The 19,480-nt window shown below is 43.4% G+C and overlaps 2 protein-coding genes across 2 annotated transcripts; one reads left to right on the top strand and one right to left on the bottom strand.

Moving 5' to 3' along the window:
- Positions 1-549: 549 nt before the first annotated feature.
- Positions 550-4,151, bottom strand: sumo1 (small ubiquitin like modifier 1). The gene is made up of 5 exons (XM_047355964.1): positions 4,025-4,151; positions 3,607-3,681; positions 2,700-2,777; positions 2,522-2,593; positions 550-2,142 (listed from the first exon to the last, which is right to left on the bottom strand). Exons 1-5 carry the CDS (start codon positions 4,034-4,036, stop codon positions 2,074-2,076), a joined length of 306 nt encoding a protein of 101 aa, XP_047211920.1. The 5' UTR covers positions 4,037-4,151; the 3' UTR covers positions 550-2,073.
- Positions 4,152-4,763: 612 nt separating this feature from the next.
- map3k2 (mitogen-activated protein kinase kinase kinase 2) lies at positions 4,764-17,157 on the top strand. The gene is made up of 17 exons (XM_047355916.1): positions 4,764-5,141; positions 8,381-8,450; positions 8,658-8,776; positions 8,851-8,891; positions 8,976-9,075; positions 9,151-9,252; positions 10,196-10,268; positions 10,390-10,520; positions 11,048-11,127; positions 11,247-11,311; positions 11,995-12,087; positions 12,165-12,395; positions 12,475-12,623; positions 12,709-12,840; positions 12,922-13,051; positions 13,140-13,317; positions 15,249-17,157. Exons 2-17 carry the CDS (start codon positions 8,399-8,401, stop codon positions 15,466-15,468), a joined length of 1,896 nt encoding a protein of 631 aa, XP_047211872.1. The 5' UTR covers positions 4,764-5,141; positions 8,381-8,398; the 3' UTR covers positions 15,469-17,157.
- The last annotated feature ends 2,323 nt before the right edge of the window (positions 17,158-19,480 follow it).

The raw sequence follows: 19,480 nt of genomic DNA, 5'->3' as shown, positions 1-19,480 counted from the left end.
TCTAACAGGTGTTCTTCCTGGGTTTAGCGCCATCCGTCTTCACATCTACTTCACTGTTCCAACTGAAGCGTCCCCACAGCATGATGCTGCCTCCACCATGTTTCACATTACGATCACAAACCTTATTGCATTATGTAGCAGTCATCAGTCCTCATGATCAGTTTGTAGAACCGGCTTTTGCTGCGGGTCCATTTGGGTTCATCTCTACCAACTTTGCACACCTGCAGATTAAATGTTTTACCAACTCTTCTTTGTGAAACAGCTGAATTTCAGTCAGATAGGTGGATGTCCATGTCTTGATAAGGCTGCAGTCTTCTCTCCATGTTCAGATGATGGATTGAACAGAGCTCTGGGAGATGCTCAAAGCTTGGGATAACCCTGCTTTATTTAGATGAATCAGAGTAAAGGGGGGTTGAACACAAGTGAATGTTACTCTAGAATATTTTGGGATTCATTGTTAATCCATGTGTGTTTGTTGTTCTTATTGTTGTATTATTTCCCTTTGGAACCAGAGATAAATAGAAAAATTAAGCAGTCTGAAGAGGAAAGTATTTTTTTCTTAAATATTTTATTGAAAAAAAGAAAAACAGCTCATTTCCAGAATTTCAAACCATCTGCATCAATGTTCCCCTGATGATGAACACCCCCTCCACCCCATTAAACCAAGAGGCTCTGATCCGATCAACCTGCTCAGCGTGGAGGAGGGGTTTGGGTGGAGACCGGCACACCTAAACCTTTTTTTCCAACTGTCCAGGTGAGGAGAGGTTGGGATGTTTGAACCTCTGAAGCCATTTTCTTGTGGAAGAAACCTCATGTGTGGCAGTAGAGAGGACTTCCACCAGCCTTGCTTAACATGAACCATCAGAGGTTAATCATGCAAACATCTCCGCCTCTTCACCCTCACAAGGAACTTCACACACAGATGATACATTTTATTCTAACAGAAGGTAAGAAGTGCAGCTGAATATTCAGTTTGGGAAACTTAAGGTTCAAAATGATTGGATTTTAACACGAGCATAAATATATATTCTGACTTGATTACAGAAAGGAAGCCTCAGCTATAAATTAGAGACATTATACAATACTGAACACAACGTGTACGAGACGAGGACGATTCAGATATCAAACATGATGTCTTTAGATTGAGTTTTAGTTTTAGATCGAATGATTGACCCCGTACTTTTCACTGGGCGGCGTAAAAACCAGGAATCCTGCAAATACTCGGTCAGAGTGAGACCTCCCAGCTAAAAGGAATTAAAAACACGCGGAGCAATCAGCTCCTTCATCTTTAACAAACTAGAACGCCTGCGTTTTAACGTACGGCGACTCGAGCCTGACTGAAAGTAAGCAATCAGAGCTGGGAGGATTCTTCGATTGGTGTCGGTTCGTTTAATGACCCGTCGACATCAGCAGCTCCATGTTGGAGCAAACAAGATCTCGTCAGGTCAAAATAAAAACCATTTCCCATCTAGAGAACCCCAACCAGCAGAGGCAGTTAAATCAGCTCCGCGGAGGAGAGAAGCAGATTCTAGAACGAATGCAGCGGAGATGCTTCGGTTTTCCGTCTCATCTCAATAACTAAATCCTTGGTTTCGAGTCCTACGAGTCATTTTTGTTGAGGATCACCTAAAACGAGTCGGCAGCTTTCACTAAAATAAAATCTAACCAGGAAAACTTATAAAATCCATCAAAACATGGACGTTTTTAGGAAACGTATTTCGTTTTTATATTTCTAACACACATGTTGAGTCACTTTAAACCTCAAGGAAGCCTAGAAAAAACTAAAAGTTTAACTTGAGGGGGACCCACGGCTTTAGAGCAGTTTAATATTTTTTCCTTTATATAAAATAAACAGTTTGGATTAAAAGCCTCAGAAGCTTCTCGGTGTGAATAAAACAGCGAATCCTGTGGCTCCTGGAGAAGCACCTCGTCCTCTCCCCGACACATGGAAGATCCGATTGGAGTCCGTTTTGATCCAGATGGTTTGAAACCGAACAAAAATTACATACATACAAAAATAAAATAGAAAATAAGAAAACAAAAATGAAAAAAAGATTGAGAAAAATAGGAGGTTTAATCGTTCCAAAATCCACCGGTCTGTTCTTGATACACCTCGATGACGTCTTCGTCCTCCATCCCCAGCTGCAGAGGAGACACAGGACAGAGAGACTTCTTCAGATGTTACGCTCACCTTTAACAAATCAGCCTGAAGAAAACGTACACAAAGCAGAGCATTCTGGGGGTTCTGAACTGCTATTGGACAAAAGCTCGTTAAAGAAATCTTTATACTGGTGTCTTTAACAGTTCTGAAGTTAAATGAATAATCAGTCAGCGATAAAAGTAAAGCTTCAGGCCTCATTCCTTTTGCCTGGGATCTCAGCTGCTGCACATGTTCTCCCCGAAGAGCACAGCGATCTCTCTAGGATTAGAAATCTTCATCAGGTTGAACTATGTTGGAGCTGAGACCGAAGAAGAAGTGAACGACGTGACGGAAAACGGGAGCCAGGAGAGACACGTTTACCTCTTTTGGAGTTTGGTTGTCTGCGATTCTCTGTCCCTCAAACAGAAACCGTAACGTGCTCGCCGGGACGCCCTGCAGGAAGCAGGAGAAACACACGAGCTCCATGCAGTCAGGAGTCACCAGCTACAGTAAATCTGTCCACTCCTTCAGCAACAGCGAGCAGCTGGTGAGGACATACCTGTCTCTGGCTGTAGGACTCTTTCAGCTTCTTTAGATGTGTGGTCATTTTCACCTTGAAGTGGATTTCACTGCTGTCCTGTGATGGACAAACAGACAGAGCGAGGAAGCATCAGCTGCGTGCGCCATCAAGACCTCAGCAGCATTTTTAACGAGGAATCAAGCAGAAACACTGAAACTATCTAGAAAATAAGCGCAGCAGACGATAAATGCATTGATTCACCTGAAGAACTTTGGGTTTATTAAAGCTGGAGATGCTGTTTTACTGGCTGCAGCAGATCCAAACTCATTCAATCAAGTACAGCAAACATTAACCGTAACAGAAGAAGAAGAAGAAGAAGAAGGGAGACTGCAGGCTCCTGGATATGGGTGGAGGTTTGATAATCCAAGAGAAAATGAATAAATTACCAGATCATCACCATGTCTGGGTCAAAGCATACGTCCCTAACCTTTATCTGACTCCCAGTTCTGGTACCGTTTCAAAATGTCACACCAGCATGGCGACACCTAGATAGTTTAGTATTTAATGAAGCGGTGCTTCTTTTAGGAACACTTAAAACCACTGATTCAATAACAAAACAGATTGTTTTAGGTTCTGACCCGACAAGTGATTGGTGCATCTCTACTTAAAGTATTTCTGCATCTTTGTAAACGAGCCACGAGCAACTAAATTGATCCGATCTGCTTTTATCAGATAAGCCAAATAAATACTCCCAGAATTGAGCTTGTAGTGGTGTCATGATCTAGGAGTCATATAATCACTTATTATTATTCCCATAATCTAGACAACGCAGGTAAGATTAGAAGATTATGATTCAACTATAATCTTGGCTTTAATTAAATGGCTGCTACTCGTAATAAATCATATTAATCAGTGTGAAATGACAACAAGTCCGAGTTAATCTTACCTGACCAATCACTTTTAGTTTTATATACTCTCCATCCTTCTTGTCGCCCCCATCTTGACTGGATGGTTTTGTCTCCTGGAAGATAAACAAACATGTAAAACAGCAGCAGAACAGAATCAGAACCAGACCCCAGACGTCACCGAGGCCGGAGTGTTTACTCTGATGGTTCCGCCGACCCCGTCACCATCACACCTAAAACGTCCTACAACTAAAGAATTTGGACCGTCTTTGTTTCCCAGCAGAACTTTCGAACAAAACAGAAGCTAACTGCTGAGTTTGTGGCCTGAAGCTACATTAGCTAGCTGTTAGCACGTTAGCTAACCAGAACCGATGGAGCAACAGAAACACGCGTTAAACTTGTGTTTCCGGGTGCTGCGGAAAGAAAAACAAACATAATTCTCAGCCGATCAAATCTCACCGTGTCCGACATGTCCGTCTTTTCTCCGTCCCAGTAAATGTCCTGACAATAGCTGTCGCGTTAGCTCCCAAACGGTGGATGTTATGAGAATTCTACAGCAGTCGGAAATGACGCACGTAAGGGGTTTTCAAAATAAAGACAACGCCAAAAAGGCCGGAAAGGATGGTAGTAAAATTATTAAAAAATAAAACCTGCTTTTGGGGGGAAACGTACTTTTTTCTGTCCAAATTCTTTTTATAATTCCCTTCCAAGCAGCGCGACGTATTTAAATTTCATCAACTCTGAATATAAATCAATTAAATCCGATAATGAATTAAGTGACAATTCTATTATAGGAATCTATTAGCTGTTATGATATGCAGTGAGAATATTTCTAGTGAAATAGATCATTTATATTTTTTAAAATATCTTTTAAACAAAATGTATTATAATATTTTAAATGAAATATGTTTTTTTTTAAAATACATACAATAACAAATTCAGGTTTTAAAAGACAATTTACACAGATTACAACATTTAACTTGCTTTTTTTTTTTCTTCTGTCCTCATCTGACATCAGCCTCTGTGACATCAAACGACTCGTGTTTTTGTTGGACTCATCCAATGAGGTTAGGGGTAGCAGCAATCAAGCATTCTGAAATAAAAAGCGCAACTCCCGTTGGTTTCCTCTCAAGATAAAACAATGATATTCACTTGTTTTTAAAACCAGACTTTGTGCTTTTATTTTATCAATCAAAGCAACAGACTTCCGGTTGATTTTACTCGTCACATCCCAACTTGACGCAACTGGGGGTCAACAACCAGCGAAGCTACCATCCACCAGGGTCTGCAGCGCCATAAAATGAAAGCTGTGGGTCATCTCTTGCTTTTTACTGCCTCAAACACACGGGGATAGTGTGGCGGACATATTCTTGTCTAGTCATTTCCACCACCGGAGGGACCTTGCGGGATAAACCGACAGCTATTGGGCCTCGTCGTCGTGGCCCAGCAGGACTCGAGTGAAGTTGGGAGCGGACTGCCAAACTTCTGCTTCCTCCAGCTTCTGTCCGCAGGGCCCGGGGCTCCTGTCACCGGCCCTGTGGATGAGGGAGTGAGTCAGGATTAAACCAGCCCGCAGGTGAGAGGACACCTGCGGTGGAATTTGCTTTGGGTCGTCAATGTTTCTGTCTCGGTTCTGGTGCAGCGTAGATTAGCTTAATTAGCTCTGCGGCTAACCCCAAACTTTAGCATCGGGTTAGCCTGATAACTTCCCTGGCCTGACAGCTCGCTGTGGACCTGCTTGGTGCTAATAACTTCGTTCATAGTGGGACATATTAATATTTAATCTGACAAACTGTGTTTTGGACTTTATGTGTAAATGCTTTGAGGGATTCTTTAAAACCCATACTGGTTTAATTTATAATGTTAAATCTGCTAGCAACAGTTGTTATGTTAGCTTCCGGGGGCTGGTAAGTTCAGTTAAAGCTAAGTAAGCTAGGTAATAATTATCTATCCATAGCCATAAAACAAAGTAATGTGCTCATTAGGTCATATATAATAACTGATGAATAATCAACTACGTCCCTTACATGTTTAGGGTTATCCTGATCTCTGCTTCTGCTTTTTACAGTCAGGTTTGACAGCTTTAGCTGTCATTTCTTTTTCAAAAACATGATCAATGTAATAATAAGTTCAGTTTAAGTTCTTAAATGTACTTTTTGCAATAGTTTAACCATCTTCTTTAGCATTGATTCTGCAGTAGTGGAGTTATAATGTAATTTTAATGTAATTGCACAATACAGTACTTCTCTAAATGACGTTTCTCTGTTTAAAATGCAGGTACACTGATTAAACCCTTTTCAGTCTCCGTAAAATCACATTAAACGGCTTTCTGTGTCAAACTGAAGGGAAATTGAGAGCTTACCGGCATTCAGAATGAACATTTCTTTAATAAAAATCCCCAGTTGTTACTGGAACAGAGTAAAGCATTATAAGCCGATCTGAATTTACAGGTGAAAAGTTAATTTACGCAAGAAATTTAATTCAAGAATGAAACATTTGTATTATATAAACTCATCAAACACAGAGTGGTATATTTAAAGTGTTTTTTCAGTTAATTTGAATGATTATTCATTCATTCAGCGCAGTATTACAAAGCAAAAAACAAAATAAATTATGCAAAAATGTTATGGGATGCCCATGGACAGATGTCCATGAATATGTTGTATTTAAGCATATTCATGGAAAGCTTAGTAGAAGGAAAAAGTGTGGTTAAAAATGTGCACAAACAACAGAGATAAGCGCAGGCTTGAGAGGATTTTGGCATCAGAGCCACTATGCAGACATATCCAGGACATGAGCTACAACTGTCCTGTTCTTCATGTTGAGCCACTCCTGAACCAGCAACGGGCCAAGGAGAAAAAGGGTTGGGCTGTAGTCAGTCGTCCAAAGTCCTCTTTGAATTGAAAGTACCATTTTTATTTCATTTGGAGATCCTCTCAGAGTCTGGGGGAAGTGGAGAGGTGCAGAATCCAAGCTGGTTGAGGACCACTGTGAAGTTTCCACAGTCAGTCAGGGTCTGGGGAGACATGTCATCTGTGTGGGTCCACTGGGTTTTATCACGTCCAGTGTCAGAGCAGCCATCTACCAGGACATTTTAGAGCACTTCATGCTTCCTTCTGCTGACAAGCTTTATGGAGATTCTGATTTCATGTTCCAGCAGGACTTGGTACCGGTCCACTCTGCCAAAGGTACCAAAGCTGCTTTGATGACCACTATTAGGCCTCTCGCAATAAGCAATACATCAATTAATCACATGATAAATTAAAATGAATTTAGTTTGTATTCGTGTTTGTTTTCATTGTGTCTCCGTCTCTTTCTATTGAAGAAACTGGGTGAACTTCCTGAAAGTCCACAATCCCCGGAGCGTTTAATCGTTTAATCTGCCAGACTAAAGTAGCTCCAGATTTGCATGTGGCCTGTTGAGGCATCTGCACTTATTCAAATGAAATGCTTTTGTTGTTCGTTTGCACTTTTCTGTTTATAAAACCGTCAGTTTTACCTGTTTTTCCCGTCTGAGCCTAATGATTAGTACTTGTTAAAGAGCAATGCTGTTTACAAAGACTTCCTAATCCGTTTTATTTATTGTTTTTGTTGATTTATTTTGGATATTTAAAATGTCGTCCAGTTCCAATGTTAAATGTTCTTTAGAAACTGTAGTTTATTGGTCTTGAGAGGGTGTAGCTAACTGCATATTTATGCTGTTATCGCTATATTAGTTGACAATGATCTCCAAATGACAATATTAACGTTTATCCCAATAATATATCGTCCAGCAAAACTGGCTATCGTGATGGACCTAATAAAACACTTTAAAAACCAAAATGAATGAACAAAACATCAGAATTGAAAACAAATGAAATTATTTAGAAATCAAATCCAAGTAAATGCAGCAACAAGAAAATAAAAATAGCTGGAGAAAACTGCTGGAGAGAGGCACCAGCTTCCCTGTGAATAAGCAATAAACAAAAATAAACACTTCAGTCTTTATGTGTGTAATCAGAGATGTAGTTTTTAAATCTAATCATGCAGTAAATTAACTTTTTGATGATGCTCTGATGTACACCTGAGGTACACCTGTATTAGGACCGATACCTAAACAAGCCTGAGTCCATAATAGAGCCTGTACACTTTTTACGCAGCTTTTCCTCCAAACCCAGCTCTAAACGAAGACTCGTCATTGTCTTAATGAGACCAAAACCGGTTCCTCACGTCTTTACTCTGTGTTGATCTTTAACGACCTGTTGTTGTTCGTCAAATACGTAACAAAACACGGAAACGGCGCTTGGAAAACGAAGCATTCACAGTTACACGTGCTTCACGGCGGCGTTCTGCTCGTCGCCGGACGACTCGCGTCTCTAAATGAAGACGGTCTCCGATGGAGGAGAGCCAGACCAACAGACTCAGGAAAGCTCAACCTGAGGAGAATCCAGCATCTAGAAGATGAATCTGAAAAACAGATGTTTCTTTAATAATCCCAGCTGAGACCCACAGCTTTTATAATATGAATATATTTTCCTGGTCGAATTGTTCTGATGTAAGTTGGTAGAGATTGGAGTAGTTGGGCTCACCAAGAGAAAATTAGAACAAGGTCCTCATACCAGCTCCCATGCACGGTGGTGGAGGAGGCATGATCGGGGCTTGTGTTGCACCTTCCGGTCGCTCAAATGCAAGCAGCACCAACTGTTTTTTAGAGACATCAGGAAGAACATTTCTAATTATCGGAGAGCTTTTCTGGGCGACCTCCTCTAGGAGTCACTGACTGAAGATCTGTAGATTTAATCAGCAGTTTATTGATCAGGATTTATGTTGTTGCAGGAGAAAGGGATCCCTTTGATGGGAGAATCCTCCGTCCGGGCCTCCTGGGTCAATCACCGTGCCATAATGGGTAAGTCTGTTCTGTTTAATACAGAACCCTTACAGTTCCCTTATGTTAGGTGCACAGCTTATAATGAGCGGCTGATGCATCATGTATTTCAGTGTGAAAAGAAGGCAGATTGAAGGCGGTCTCGTTAGAAGCCGCGATCCGGTTGTTTTCATGTTTCCTCTGAAGGGTGAAATGTGTTCAGTGAACCAAACCTGTTTCACCTCCCAGATGAGCAGGAGGCCCTGAACTCCATCATGCAGGACTTGGCCGAACTGCACCGATCCAGTCGTCCTGCCACGTTCCTGTCGGAGTTGGCAAAACCCAAGGCCTCCTCGCCCAAGAACCAGGTAAGCGCCTCGGCAGTGTGGGTAACAAATGTAAAGGCTTTCGTTTTTAACCGTGTTTGCTTCTGGTCCAACAGAACGATGTGAGAGTGAAGTTCGAGTTTAAAGGAGAGAAGAGGTGAGGTTTCATGTGTTGCATCACTCTAACGTTATCAGTGCAGATCAGAAGCTGCAGCCTCCTGACTTCTGTTCTTCTCTGCAGGATCCTGCAGTTTCCTCGACCCCTAAAGCTGGAAGACCTTAAGACGAAAGCCAAAGTAGCCTTTGGTCAGGCCATGGACCTCCACTACACCAACAATGAGGTACCAAGCAGAAAGCTTTGTGTTAAACAGTGTTATATGGACTGGTTTATTAAGGTGTTGTTGGTTCTGCTGCAGCTGGTGATTCCGTTGACGACGCAGGACGACCTGGACAAGGCTGTGGAGCTGCTGGATCGCAGTGTTCACATGAAGAGCCTGAAGATCCTCCTGGTGCTGCAGGTCAGCAACTCCCACAGTCACAGTTAAACCAGTTAACCTAGCAGAGGCTTGCCCTGCCAGCTGTGCAGCTACGTTTCAATGCCCAGTTGGGCTGTTGACCCTGTAGGTTATTTTTGTGGCCAAAACAAAAAAATTATTCAACAAAAATCAGCCGGCGTGGTCCAGAAATTCAGCTTTTAAGCAGGAAATGCAGTTTCTCTGCAGCAGGGAAACACCTCCTGGCTCAGTGCAGGAATCATTTCTATTGGTTCATTCATTAGGCAGTTAGGTCTGATTGGTCAGTACGGGAAAATGTCATCACTGACGTCTCACGATGCAATGCATGTTCCTGAGTAAATAGAAGATCAACATGCTTGTTGTCAGCACATAGTTAAAGGCTGTTAGCCAGTTGAACAGATGCTCCTGAAATGTGGTTCTCTGCCGTCTTATTTGACATTTTCATCTTAAACATTTAAATGTTCTCGGTCTAACAATTGGTCCTGGAAATCTGGATGCTGGAGTCCGGAAAGGTTTTCTTGCCTGGATTTTTTACTGAAGCGTCCAGATGTACACGTATGGATCCAAGCTCAATAAACCCACATAAAGGAATCCCAGCGCCTCTATTGACACGCCTTCATTGTGATTCTCCTCTCTGCACAATCAGATACGATGACCAGACTCTTGTTGACCCCCAGGGGTCATTACTCGGTCCAGAATCATCAAAAAGCAGCAAAAAACATCTGTTTCAACATCACTTCTATATCAGATGGTTATTTACTGGCTGCTGCTACACGGTAGCAGGGGTACAGAAAGTAGTTTTTTGACCACAATGATGTTACAACTTAGGTTGTGGTGGCTTTAGTTGGATAAATACACATTTTTCCTGTGAGTAACTCCAGGTCTTGTTTCCAAACGTATTTTTTATTCAGAGTCAACAATGTGTTGTTGTTTTTTTCCCCTCCAGAACGCTTCGTCCAACATGGACCTCCTGCCGTCCCATGAGGAGCTGGACAACACAGGCTTCAGAGCTCTGACTGGTGAGTAAAGTCTCTTTCAGAATTAAAACCTGGGCTTTTATTTCTCCCCTCAGCTCTGGTCACCTTGACGCCCGCAGGTTTCCCTTTTAGACCTAAAATATGTCCTTCTCTTCCCCTTCAGGCTCTCATTCAACGGACCGCAGCTCTCCTCCTCCGGGGTACATTCCCGACGCTCTCCAGCAGGTGGCGAGGAACGGCTCCTTCACCAGCATCAACAGTGAGGGGGAGTTCATTCCAGAGAGCATGGACCAGGTACCAGCACGCTCCGGCTTCAGCTTAAATCCACAGAAATCTTTTATTTACTCTCTAATTAGATGGTATTTTAGATTTGGGGGACATTTAGGTTGAGGTTGTGAGTAGCTGGAGGCTTTAGTTTTAGTCTTTCTTCTTCTTTTCCCTGCCGTGACCCCTGAGTTCTGTGATGACCCCACCATTCTACAGCAGGGAAGGTGGTGGGTACAGGTCTTTATGTGCTGCAGGCGGCATGTTTGTGTGCGTCAGAAATCCCTGACACCAGGCAACCTGTTTCCCACATTCCCGCCTCAGAATCATCCCTTTATTTTCACCTGCTGCACTGTAACCGGAGGATGATCAGTAGCGACTGCAGATATGGAGAGATGAAGCCAAGGAGCTGAAAATTGACCCAGAAATCAGCTTTAAATGTTGCTTCTTTTTCTCCTGGTATGGAGTCCGTTTTAGCCAAAATGATTCACGTTTCCTAAGTAATCTAGGATCTTAGGTGTGTGAGCTTCTTTCTCTGAGCTTTTTCTCTCCTTCAGATGTTGGACCCGTTGTCGATGAGTAGTCCGGAGAACTCTGCGTCTGGAAGCTGTCCATCGTTAGACAGCCCGTTGGACAGGTCAGGACCTCCTCATGAAGCCTCACTGATCTTTAGGTGGTGGCTCTGTTTATCCGTAGAGCACAAAAGAGAAGAATTCAAATCTGGATTGTTTTTCTTTCTCCTGCATGTTCTTTCAGCGATTATCCCAAATCCAGGATGCCCCGAGCACAGAGCTACCCTGACAACCACCAGGACTTTCCAGGTGACTTCCAACCTTCACTTCTGCATCAGTTGGAGCTTCTTGTTGTAATTAACGTAGTATTAGTAGGACGAACTAAGAAGGGCATCTAAAGCACAAATAAGAAATGTGGTTGATGGAGGAAAAAAACACAGTGTTAGTTGTTTTGGTCTTGGTCTGAACCACATCGGTATCAGTGTTACGAGTTGAGTTTTCAGAGCAGGAAGCACCACTTTACGATACCGCCTAGAAAAACAGAGGAAGGTTAAGTAGTTAAATAAATATCTTCACAGGAACAGAACAACCCGAGCGCTCAGAGGTACCGCTGACTCTGAGACGGTAATTCAAATATGATCAATGAAAAAGTGAAGAATGTGGACCAAATTGTATTTACTTTAAGCAGTAATGAACTGTTCCTAAAACATTATTTTTTATGAATTACATTTTTAGTTTGTTTTCACACCAAAAACTTAATCTGTACATAAATCTTCAACAGGACCCAGCTGATCCGATAGGATCCAGTTTATTGGTCCGTATCGCGTCAATGATCGTGTTCAGTGTGAGCGAATGATTAATGGGAAGCACAGAATGTTAGTAGAGCTGATTTAATTTGAGAACAAACACTGAGGCTTGGTCACCAGCCCATCTGATGATCCTGAGCGTGTCTGTAATGCAGCTCCTCACTCTGAGTTGTTCTTGGTCTGTAGAGTACGACCTGCCTGTGTTTGAGAAGTCGGGGAAAGGCGGGACGTATCCCCGCAGATACGGCATTCCCTTTGGCCTGCAGGACTACAGCGACGGTGAGCACTTTTCCACTCTGACTCCAGAACAGAAAGTTTTTGGGTCAGATGAACTAAGATTCTGATGGTCCTCACAGGGAGGAAGACGTTCCCTCGGGCTCGACGGACGCAAGTCCACAGCTTCCGCTCTCCAGTCAGCTTCAGCCCGACGGAGCAGTCTCCCAGCACCAGCAGTGGCAGCAGCGTCTTCACCCCCGACCTGGAGGAGGCCCCTGGGCCCGGCAGGAGGCGGAGGGGCAGCGACATTGAGCCCAATCCAGCCACGGCTCCGACCCTCTCCGTCATGGACATCAGCCCACCCAGCCGCTGTGAGTCCTTCTCCTGGATCTTTTTGGACCACCCTGTTCTTCTCCCAGTGTTTTCACTCTGTCTGGTCTTGGTCCTCAGCTCCACGCGCTCCAACCAACTGGCGGCTGGGGAAGCTTCTGGGCCAGGGGGCTTTCGGTCGCGTCTACCTGTGTTATGATGCAGATACAGGACGGGAACTGGCAGTCAAACAGGTCCAGTTTGACCCGGAGAGCCCAGAGACTAGTAAGGTGTGTGTGTCTGCCCTGAATCAGAGGGAGAACTGCTGCTCTGGTGGAAGATAAGATCTGCTGAATCATTATTGTTTCTCTTCAGGAGGTCAGTGCACTGGAGTGTGAAATCCAGCTTCTGAAGAACCTGTGCCACGAGCGGATCGTCCAGTACTACGGCTGCCTGCGCGACAGCATGGAGCGGACGCTGTCCATCTTCATGGAGCACATGCCCGGAGTAAGTGCTGAGTTTTCTTTCTGGTGAATTCAACAAATAAATCCTCTTTACTCACAAGCTCCTCCTGTTTGGGCCTCTCAGGGCTCCATTAAGGACCAGCTGAAGTCGTACGGAGTGCTGACGGAAAACGTGACGCGCCGCTACACCCGGCAGATCCTGGAGGGCGTCTCATACCTGCACAGCAACATGATCGTCCACAGGGACATCAAAGGTGAGCTGGGCTTTTTCTTTTTTCAGCTCAGACTTAATTTACAGCTCAAAGAAGATGAAGATGAAGAAACGTCGTCTTCTTCTCTCAGGGGCCAACATCCTCCGGGACTCTGTGGGAAACGTGAAGCTGGGGGACTTCGGGGCCAGCAGGCGTCTACAGACAATCTGCCTATCAGGAACGGGCATCAAGTCAGTGACTGGAACGCCGTACTGGATGAGTCCGGAGGTGATCAGTGGAGAAGGATACGGCAGGAAAGCTGACATCTGGTGAGAGGTCACAAGCTTCTGACTGAAGCTGCCATGGTTCAGAGGCTGAAGGTCAGAGCTGGGCGGTTCTGGTCCTCCAAGCCTGGTGTCCTGCAGGTTTCAGATGTTTTGCTGCTTCAGCACACCTGTATCAGGCTGCAGAGCTTTGTGAAATATGTCAACATATTTACTGACACCTCCTGTCTTAAAGATGTGGAAAAAACTTTGAAATAAATCAATATTTTATTTACAAAAACAAAATTTCAATCTGGAAAATTTAGGAAAACGCAATCTTTCAATTTACGTAAACGATCTCAGACACCGATCCCAGGACCTTTGAATAGAAACAGGGCCCCAGCATCATGGATCCTTGGCTGTACCTAACGGCTCACTGTTCCAGTTAAAGTTTATGTTGATGATTGTGATGGTAGGACAGCTGGTTGACCTGTAGATGGATCTGGTGATTAAGTCAAACGTTCTTATTACTCTGGCTGTAGATATGACCAGTTTTATGACTTGTGCTACTGTCTTTGAGTGGTTTGCTCTCTGGTCTTTCCCATTTTGAAGAGCCCCTAAAAGAATCTGGCCTCGGTATGAGTGATGTCATATGTATACCCAGGATAGACTGGAAGCCTTGGGTTACTAATTCAAAGTTCATAGAACATCAATTTAACTTAAAAAAAAGTTTTAGTTGCATTTTATTTTGTAGGAATTGATAAGGCGGCATTAAGTTTGGCACCAATGCTTAAAGTGCTTAGCTCACCTCGCTGAACCTCTTAAAATATTTAGTGTATTTGTGACCCAAGGATAAGACTTAGTGTAGCTGAACAGTTGGAGCCTACGGGAGAACAATAGGTTTCTTCTAAAAAGTGGAGAAGTGAAGCTCAAGATACCTCAAGGATTTTGTTTTGGAGGCATGAGCTGGTGTTTAAGCCACAAAACAGCTGAGATGTGGTTGAATGAGCTGACCGAGCAGCTGAATGACCTGCTGCCTCCTGGTGACCCAGATCGGTATGTTGTCGCTTATAGTAATTCCGGTCATTATGTAAGATGAGCGTTTCCTGGTGAAATTCCCTTTCTGTAGTATCTTTATGTTTAGAGACTAAATTATTATTTGAATCGATTATTTTACTGAAGCATGCTGACGGAAACAAAATGCACCATATGTTGCCGCAAGTATTGGGTCACACCATCATATCAGTGAATCCTGGTGTTCCAATCACTTCCATGGCTGCAGATGTGGAGAAACTGGACTGGGCTTGACCTCAACCTGCTTGAACACCTTTGGGGTAAATTAGGGTGGAGGTTTTCTCCTCTTAACTACGAACACACTCCTAAACCCTTGTAGAAGATATTTACAGAATAGTTAAAAGAGCAGCAGTGGTATTTACAGCATTTCTGACCAACAGTATTTTTGTCCTTCGTTGTTGAATGAAACTAACTTGATAATATAGTTGTTAGTACTGCAGTGTAAGGCACAGCGCTGCTTCATTTCCTGCCAGTCAGGCTCAAGAAAATAAGCTAACTAAATAAAGTTTTACCAATAATAAAAACAATCACAACCCTTCCATACAGCTCTCTGTTTTGGCATCCCATGATGTCATTTACCATATATGGTAAGGGCAAATGTGTTTATCTTGTTCTGAAATCATCCATATTTTAAATACCTGTTGATTTGACTTATTCCTGGTTATTTTATTTATTTTATGGTGAACAAATGGCTGGGAGAAGACCTTTAAATACTTACGTTTGTGTTTTAGGTTGGATTTTTCTAAATGTGCAACAAACCATGAATTTTACATCTTTACCAGGGGTGCCAGTAATTTGTTACTCAGCTATAAGATGTATTGCAGCAGACGCTCATCTGGAACACTCAGGACAGCGCAGCATCGCTTCCTTACTGGTCCAGATGAAGATAAAGTGGATCCTTTGTCTCTGCTTTCTGTTCTCAGGAGCGTCGGATGCACCGTTGTGGAGATGCTGACTCAGCGGCCCCCATGGGCGGAGTTTGAAGCCATGGCGGCCATCTTTAAGATCGCCACCCAGCCCACCAACCCGGTCCTACCCCCCCACGTGTCGGACCACTGCAGAGAGTTTCTCAGACGGATCTTTGTAGAGACGAAGCAGCGTCCGTCTGCAGATGAGTTGCTGAGGCACTTTTTTGTCCATTAACCCTGAAAAGCAAAGCCACGCCCACCTGCAGAGCTGCCAATTAAGGCCTTACCTGAAGGGGCGGTGCTGCCTCTGGCCCAGCCCCCTCTGCCTACATGCTCAGAGCACTCTGGAGCAGGATGGACCGGCTGGAATAGGTCGGGCGGTTCTCCTGGGCTGAGACGGCCGCAGAGGACCTGATTTTTAGTTCGTTTTGTTGACAACGTGCACCTTAATTTCTCAGACGTGGAGAGGTCAAGCTCTTCCTCCTGACGAGACGTTGGTACGGTTTCTCTCCTCAAACCTTGGAGATTGGTACATGTTGGTGTTGTGGACCTGACCCGACCCCAGAATGTAGTCTCTTCCCAGAACCCAGAGCAATGCCAATGACCCACTTCTTCAGACCAAACTTAACACTCCCAGAAAAGTTCCCCGTCACCTGCCTTGATCTACGTCTCCTCCTCCCTCCTCTTCAGTCTTTACTGTGTGCCTTTTCTGTTTTTAATGGCAGCGTAGGAACCAGTCTGGACTTTAGAACTTCCTGTTCCCGCCAACTTAAAAGCATCAGAGTTCAGCTTCTAGACATCAGCACAGCTTCATTTTCCACTGTGTTCAAGCGGAGGCAGTCATGTTTCTGAGCAGCCAATCAAACGCTGAGCTGTGGGTGTAGCTTTTTAAAGGTGCTGTCTGCAGATTTTACTGCCTCTGTGTGAACGCTACAGAAACAGCTTCAGCTCAGTGATTCCACTCCAGAAAAGACGGTTTTCAGAAAAAACATGGTACTTATCGATTTGTTGTAGAGTCTCCTGGGGCCACTAGGTGGCAGCAGGAAGACGAATGGTAAAGGCACTTAAAGTGAGCAGTTCCGATGTAGTAGCTTTGTGGGAAATGTTTCTGCTCTGATCCGCTCAGGTCGGTACTTGTCCAAACATGGAGCCCTGCAGATTAAACGCTTGAGAGAGGAGCTGCTTCTGAGGCGGCTGTAAGTAAACTGAAGCTCTACCACCAGGAGGCACTGTGGGTGATCCACTGATGCTTTCTCCCCGTTTCCTCAGCGGCTGTCGCTGAAGCAGCTTCACAAACCTTTTCTTTGCACATTTTAAACACTGTTTTTCTCTGTGTGTGTGTGTGTGTGTGTGTATACATGGTGAATGTACAGGTCACCTCTGCTGAATGTAATGTGTCATTTTCACCTCCAGGGGGCATCACTTACCACAGTGGTTGAACTCTTCAGTAACAGTATTTGTCAGCTGCAGACACACTTATAGTTCTCTTCTTAGCCACTGCTGCCTCTCCTGGGTGTGTGTGTGTGTGTGTGTGTGTGTGTGTGTGTGTGTGTGTTCTGATCTGCAGAGGATGAGAACATTAAAATAATCAAATGTACAGATGTGTAAAATAAGTCCCATTGTTTTCCTGTTCGGTCTGTATTGTAAAAGAAGCCATGTTTATAATTCTGATTGGTTTGTGACCAATACGCCTGTTTATATCAGATCTGTATATCAGTGGTACGCATAATTTTTTAATATATATTTTTTATTTTCTTTGTTTTTTTTAAATGGGAGATTTTCTGCATGGTTGGGTCTGTGAGACACAGCAGTGCCATTGAATGGTTGCTGTTTTTGGTCAAATTCTGGAGTATTGAGACCAGCTCTGTGTTCAAAATTATGAAGATGATGATGAAATCAATTAAAGATATTTATTTCACAGCAATACTTTGGTTTCAGTGCATGTTTTCCCCACCGTAACCCTTGGCTGCGGATCGCAGGATGGAGCAGGGTCGGATGCCAACAAACACCAGCACCTGGAACAATGGCAGAACCGTGTGTGTGCGCGCGTGTCCACAGTATGTATATGTGTCTATCCCTTGTGGTTCTTAGGAACCACCCTTTCTCAAGACTTGTGATGGTCCTTAGTAACACTGTTTGGAAGAAGGCCCAGCAGAGACTGAACATCCTGTTGTAACTCAGGAAGTGCAACCTTCAACTGACAATAGGCTCTGCAGAGAAGATCATCAGGGCTGACCTTCCCACCATCCTGAACTTGTACAGGTTTAGGGTCAGAAAAAGGGCAGTTAACATCCCTGCAGATCCTGCACATTCTGGACACAAACCAGTTGTACAGCAATCCTCCCCATGTAACTTTCATCTATATTGCAATCATTTCTATATCTTAAAGACTTATAATAGGTGATCCAGGCTTTAAGTACATGCCTACTGAATTAATATGTTGGTGATAGGCAGGCCTGCCTGCCACGCCTACAGAAATGAAGAACAGAAGGAACAGAATCTTCTAGAAGCAACTGTCTGAGAAACTCTGAAAGCTGTAGAGATGTTTGGCGTTTTGGAGGTTTAAAAGACGTGAACTATGCCGTTTATGAGATCAAAGGTCATAGGAGTGACCAACGTTTGAGGTTCAGTAGAGAAAGTAAAGATGTGAGCTGGAAGTACCTGCCTGAGCAGCTCTCAGAGGTTTTAAGCCAAAATAATGGTATCGATGCTCATCTGTGACTAGATTTTTAGTTTTATTTTCCAAACTAAAAAGCTGTGTGATAGACTCTCCATGAATGATCAGAAGTAGTTAGTGGTGCAGTGTCTGCTTAAAACCCCACCTGTTCCAGGTGCCTGGATCACCAGGTGTCCCCTACCTGAGCTTTACAGAGTCGTACTTGTGATCCAACATCTTTTTGACACCTAAAAGGAACAAAAGGATCCATGAGACCTCAGACACTGTCAGCAAATGGCTCAAAAAGTTAAGAAGCATGTTTGGTGGTTGGGGAGTGCACGTCTCAGTCAACAATCTAGCAAAGCTATGTTTAGGTTTCTGAATTGCAAAACTCCAAGATGCTGACATATTCAAAGTTAAACCTGGAAATTAAAGTGTCTACAGACTAGTTAAAGCATGATGATGTTACTTCCTCAATGTCTCTGTGTGTAGAGAAGGCTGTTAGGGCTTTGCAAGGTCCTGGCTTTAACTCCAGGTGAAAAAGTCAAAGAACAGGTCTGAGTGTGAAAGGTTAGTGGTGTGGTGGGATTGTTAGTATTGATGGTGTAGAGACGATGATCAAAGGTCTCAAAATCCTGAGTTCCAATGCAGAAATGTTTTGTCAGCAGAGTGTAGAGGCAACTGTAAAGTTCTGATATGTGGACTGTAAGTGAGCCTGGTTCATCCAAAATATGTTCTGTGGTGGATTAAGACGAGCAGGAACCCTCCACCAACATCCGAGGAGAGGTGAAATACATCACAAGGTAAGGATGTGTTCCTGGACCAGCCTAGCAATAGTTGGTTACAACAGAACCTGCTACATCTGTTAGTTCACTAGTTGATGAGCAAAGCAAACTATCTGTAACAACTGTCTTACTTACAGATAGTTTATTTTACCATGTTTGATCAACTTAATTTAGAAACTAATTTAATTATGTAGACTATATTAAATCAGAACGGTAGGGTAGGTAGTACTTCATAATGTTCCAGAAATATTTAAGATCTGATACTTCATAGGATAATCTGGTACTACCAAAAACAACTTGTGTTGAGTAGGGATTTTGTTGTCCAACCTTAACGTCACCCAAAGCCTTAAATAGATCAACTACTAATTGTAAACCTGTATAAAGCAACACACTAGAGCAAAGAATCAACCTTAGACAACCATTATGGTTGTTGCAGTCACACAATACAGAATAAATATTCTGGTTGGTTAGTATGAGGTAAGGGCAAAGAGTTAACTTTATGTTTAAAAGATGGTTCAATGGTTGACTGACATGCCACCGAGTCTTGATCCTTGGTTTCATACAAGGATCCACAACAGAGAAGTTACTTGATTGGTGAGAGTCGCCTGCTCAGGCCAAGAACCTGCACCCCTAAACGTTTAATTCCTGACAGGTTCAGGCTTTGTGGTCTCCACAACAATCATGCTGCAGTACATGGACCTCATAATGTAACACATTCTGCAACCAGCTAGTTATATTATTGTATTGATGATCCAGGCCTTAAAATGTTAGGTCAAACCTCAAAGAGGAATTACTTTTTTATTGAC

The sequence above is a fragment of the Girardinichthys multiradiatus genome, chromosome 24 (assembly GCF_021462225.1).
Source record: "Girardinichthys multiradiatus isolate DD_20200921_A chromosome 24, DD_fGirMul_XY1, whole genome shotgun sequence".
NCBI lineage: Eukaryota > Metazoa > Chordata > Actinopteri > Cyprinodontiformes > Goodeidae > Girardinichthys > Girardinichthys multiradiatus.
This window is presented reverse-complemented; position numbering and strand designations above follow the sequence as displayed.

What these genes read in the sequence shown, in the direction of transcription:
- map3k2 (XM_047355916.1), top strand. Translation starts at nt 8,399, where the DNA reads ATGGGAGAATCCTCCGTCCGGGCCTCCTGGGTCAATCACCGTGCCATA. An exon ending in CAATCACCGTGCCATAATGG is followed by an intron (nt 8,451 to 8,657) that starts GTAAGTCTGTTC and finishes TTCACCTCCCAG; the next exon opens with ATGAGCAGGAGGCCCTGAAC. An exon ending in AGATCCTCCTGGTGCTGCAG is followed by an intron (nt 9,253 to 10,195) that starts GTCAGCAACTCC and finishes TTTCCCCTCCAG; the next exon opens with AACGCTTCGTCCAACATGGA.
- sumo1 (XM_047355964.1), bottom strand. An exon ending in AACTAAAAGTGATTGGTCAG is followed by an intron (nt 2,778 to 3,606) that starts GTAAGATTAACT and finishes TGTCCATCACAG; the next exon opens with GACAGCAGTGAAATCCACTT. An exon ending in ACAACCAAACTCCAAAAGAG is followed by an intron (nt 2,143 to 2,521) that starts GTAAACGTGTCT and finishes TCTCCTCTGCAG; the next exon opens with CTGGGGATGGAGGACGAAGA.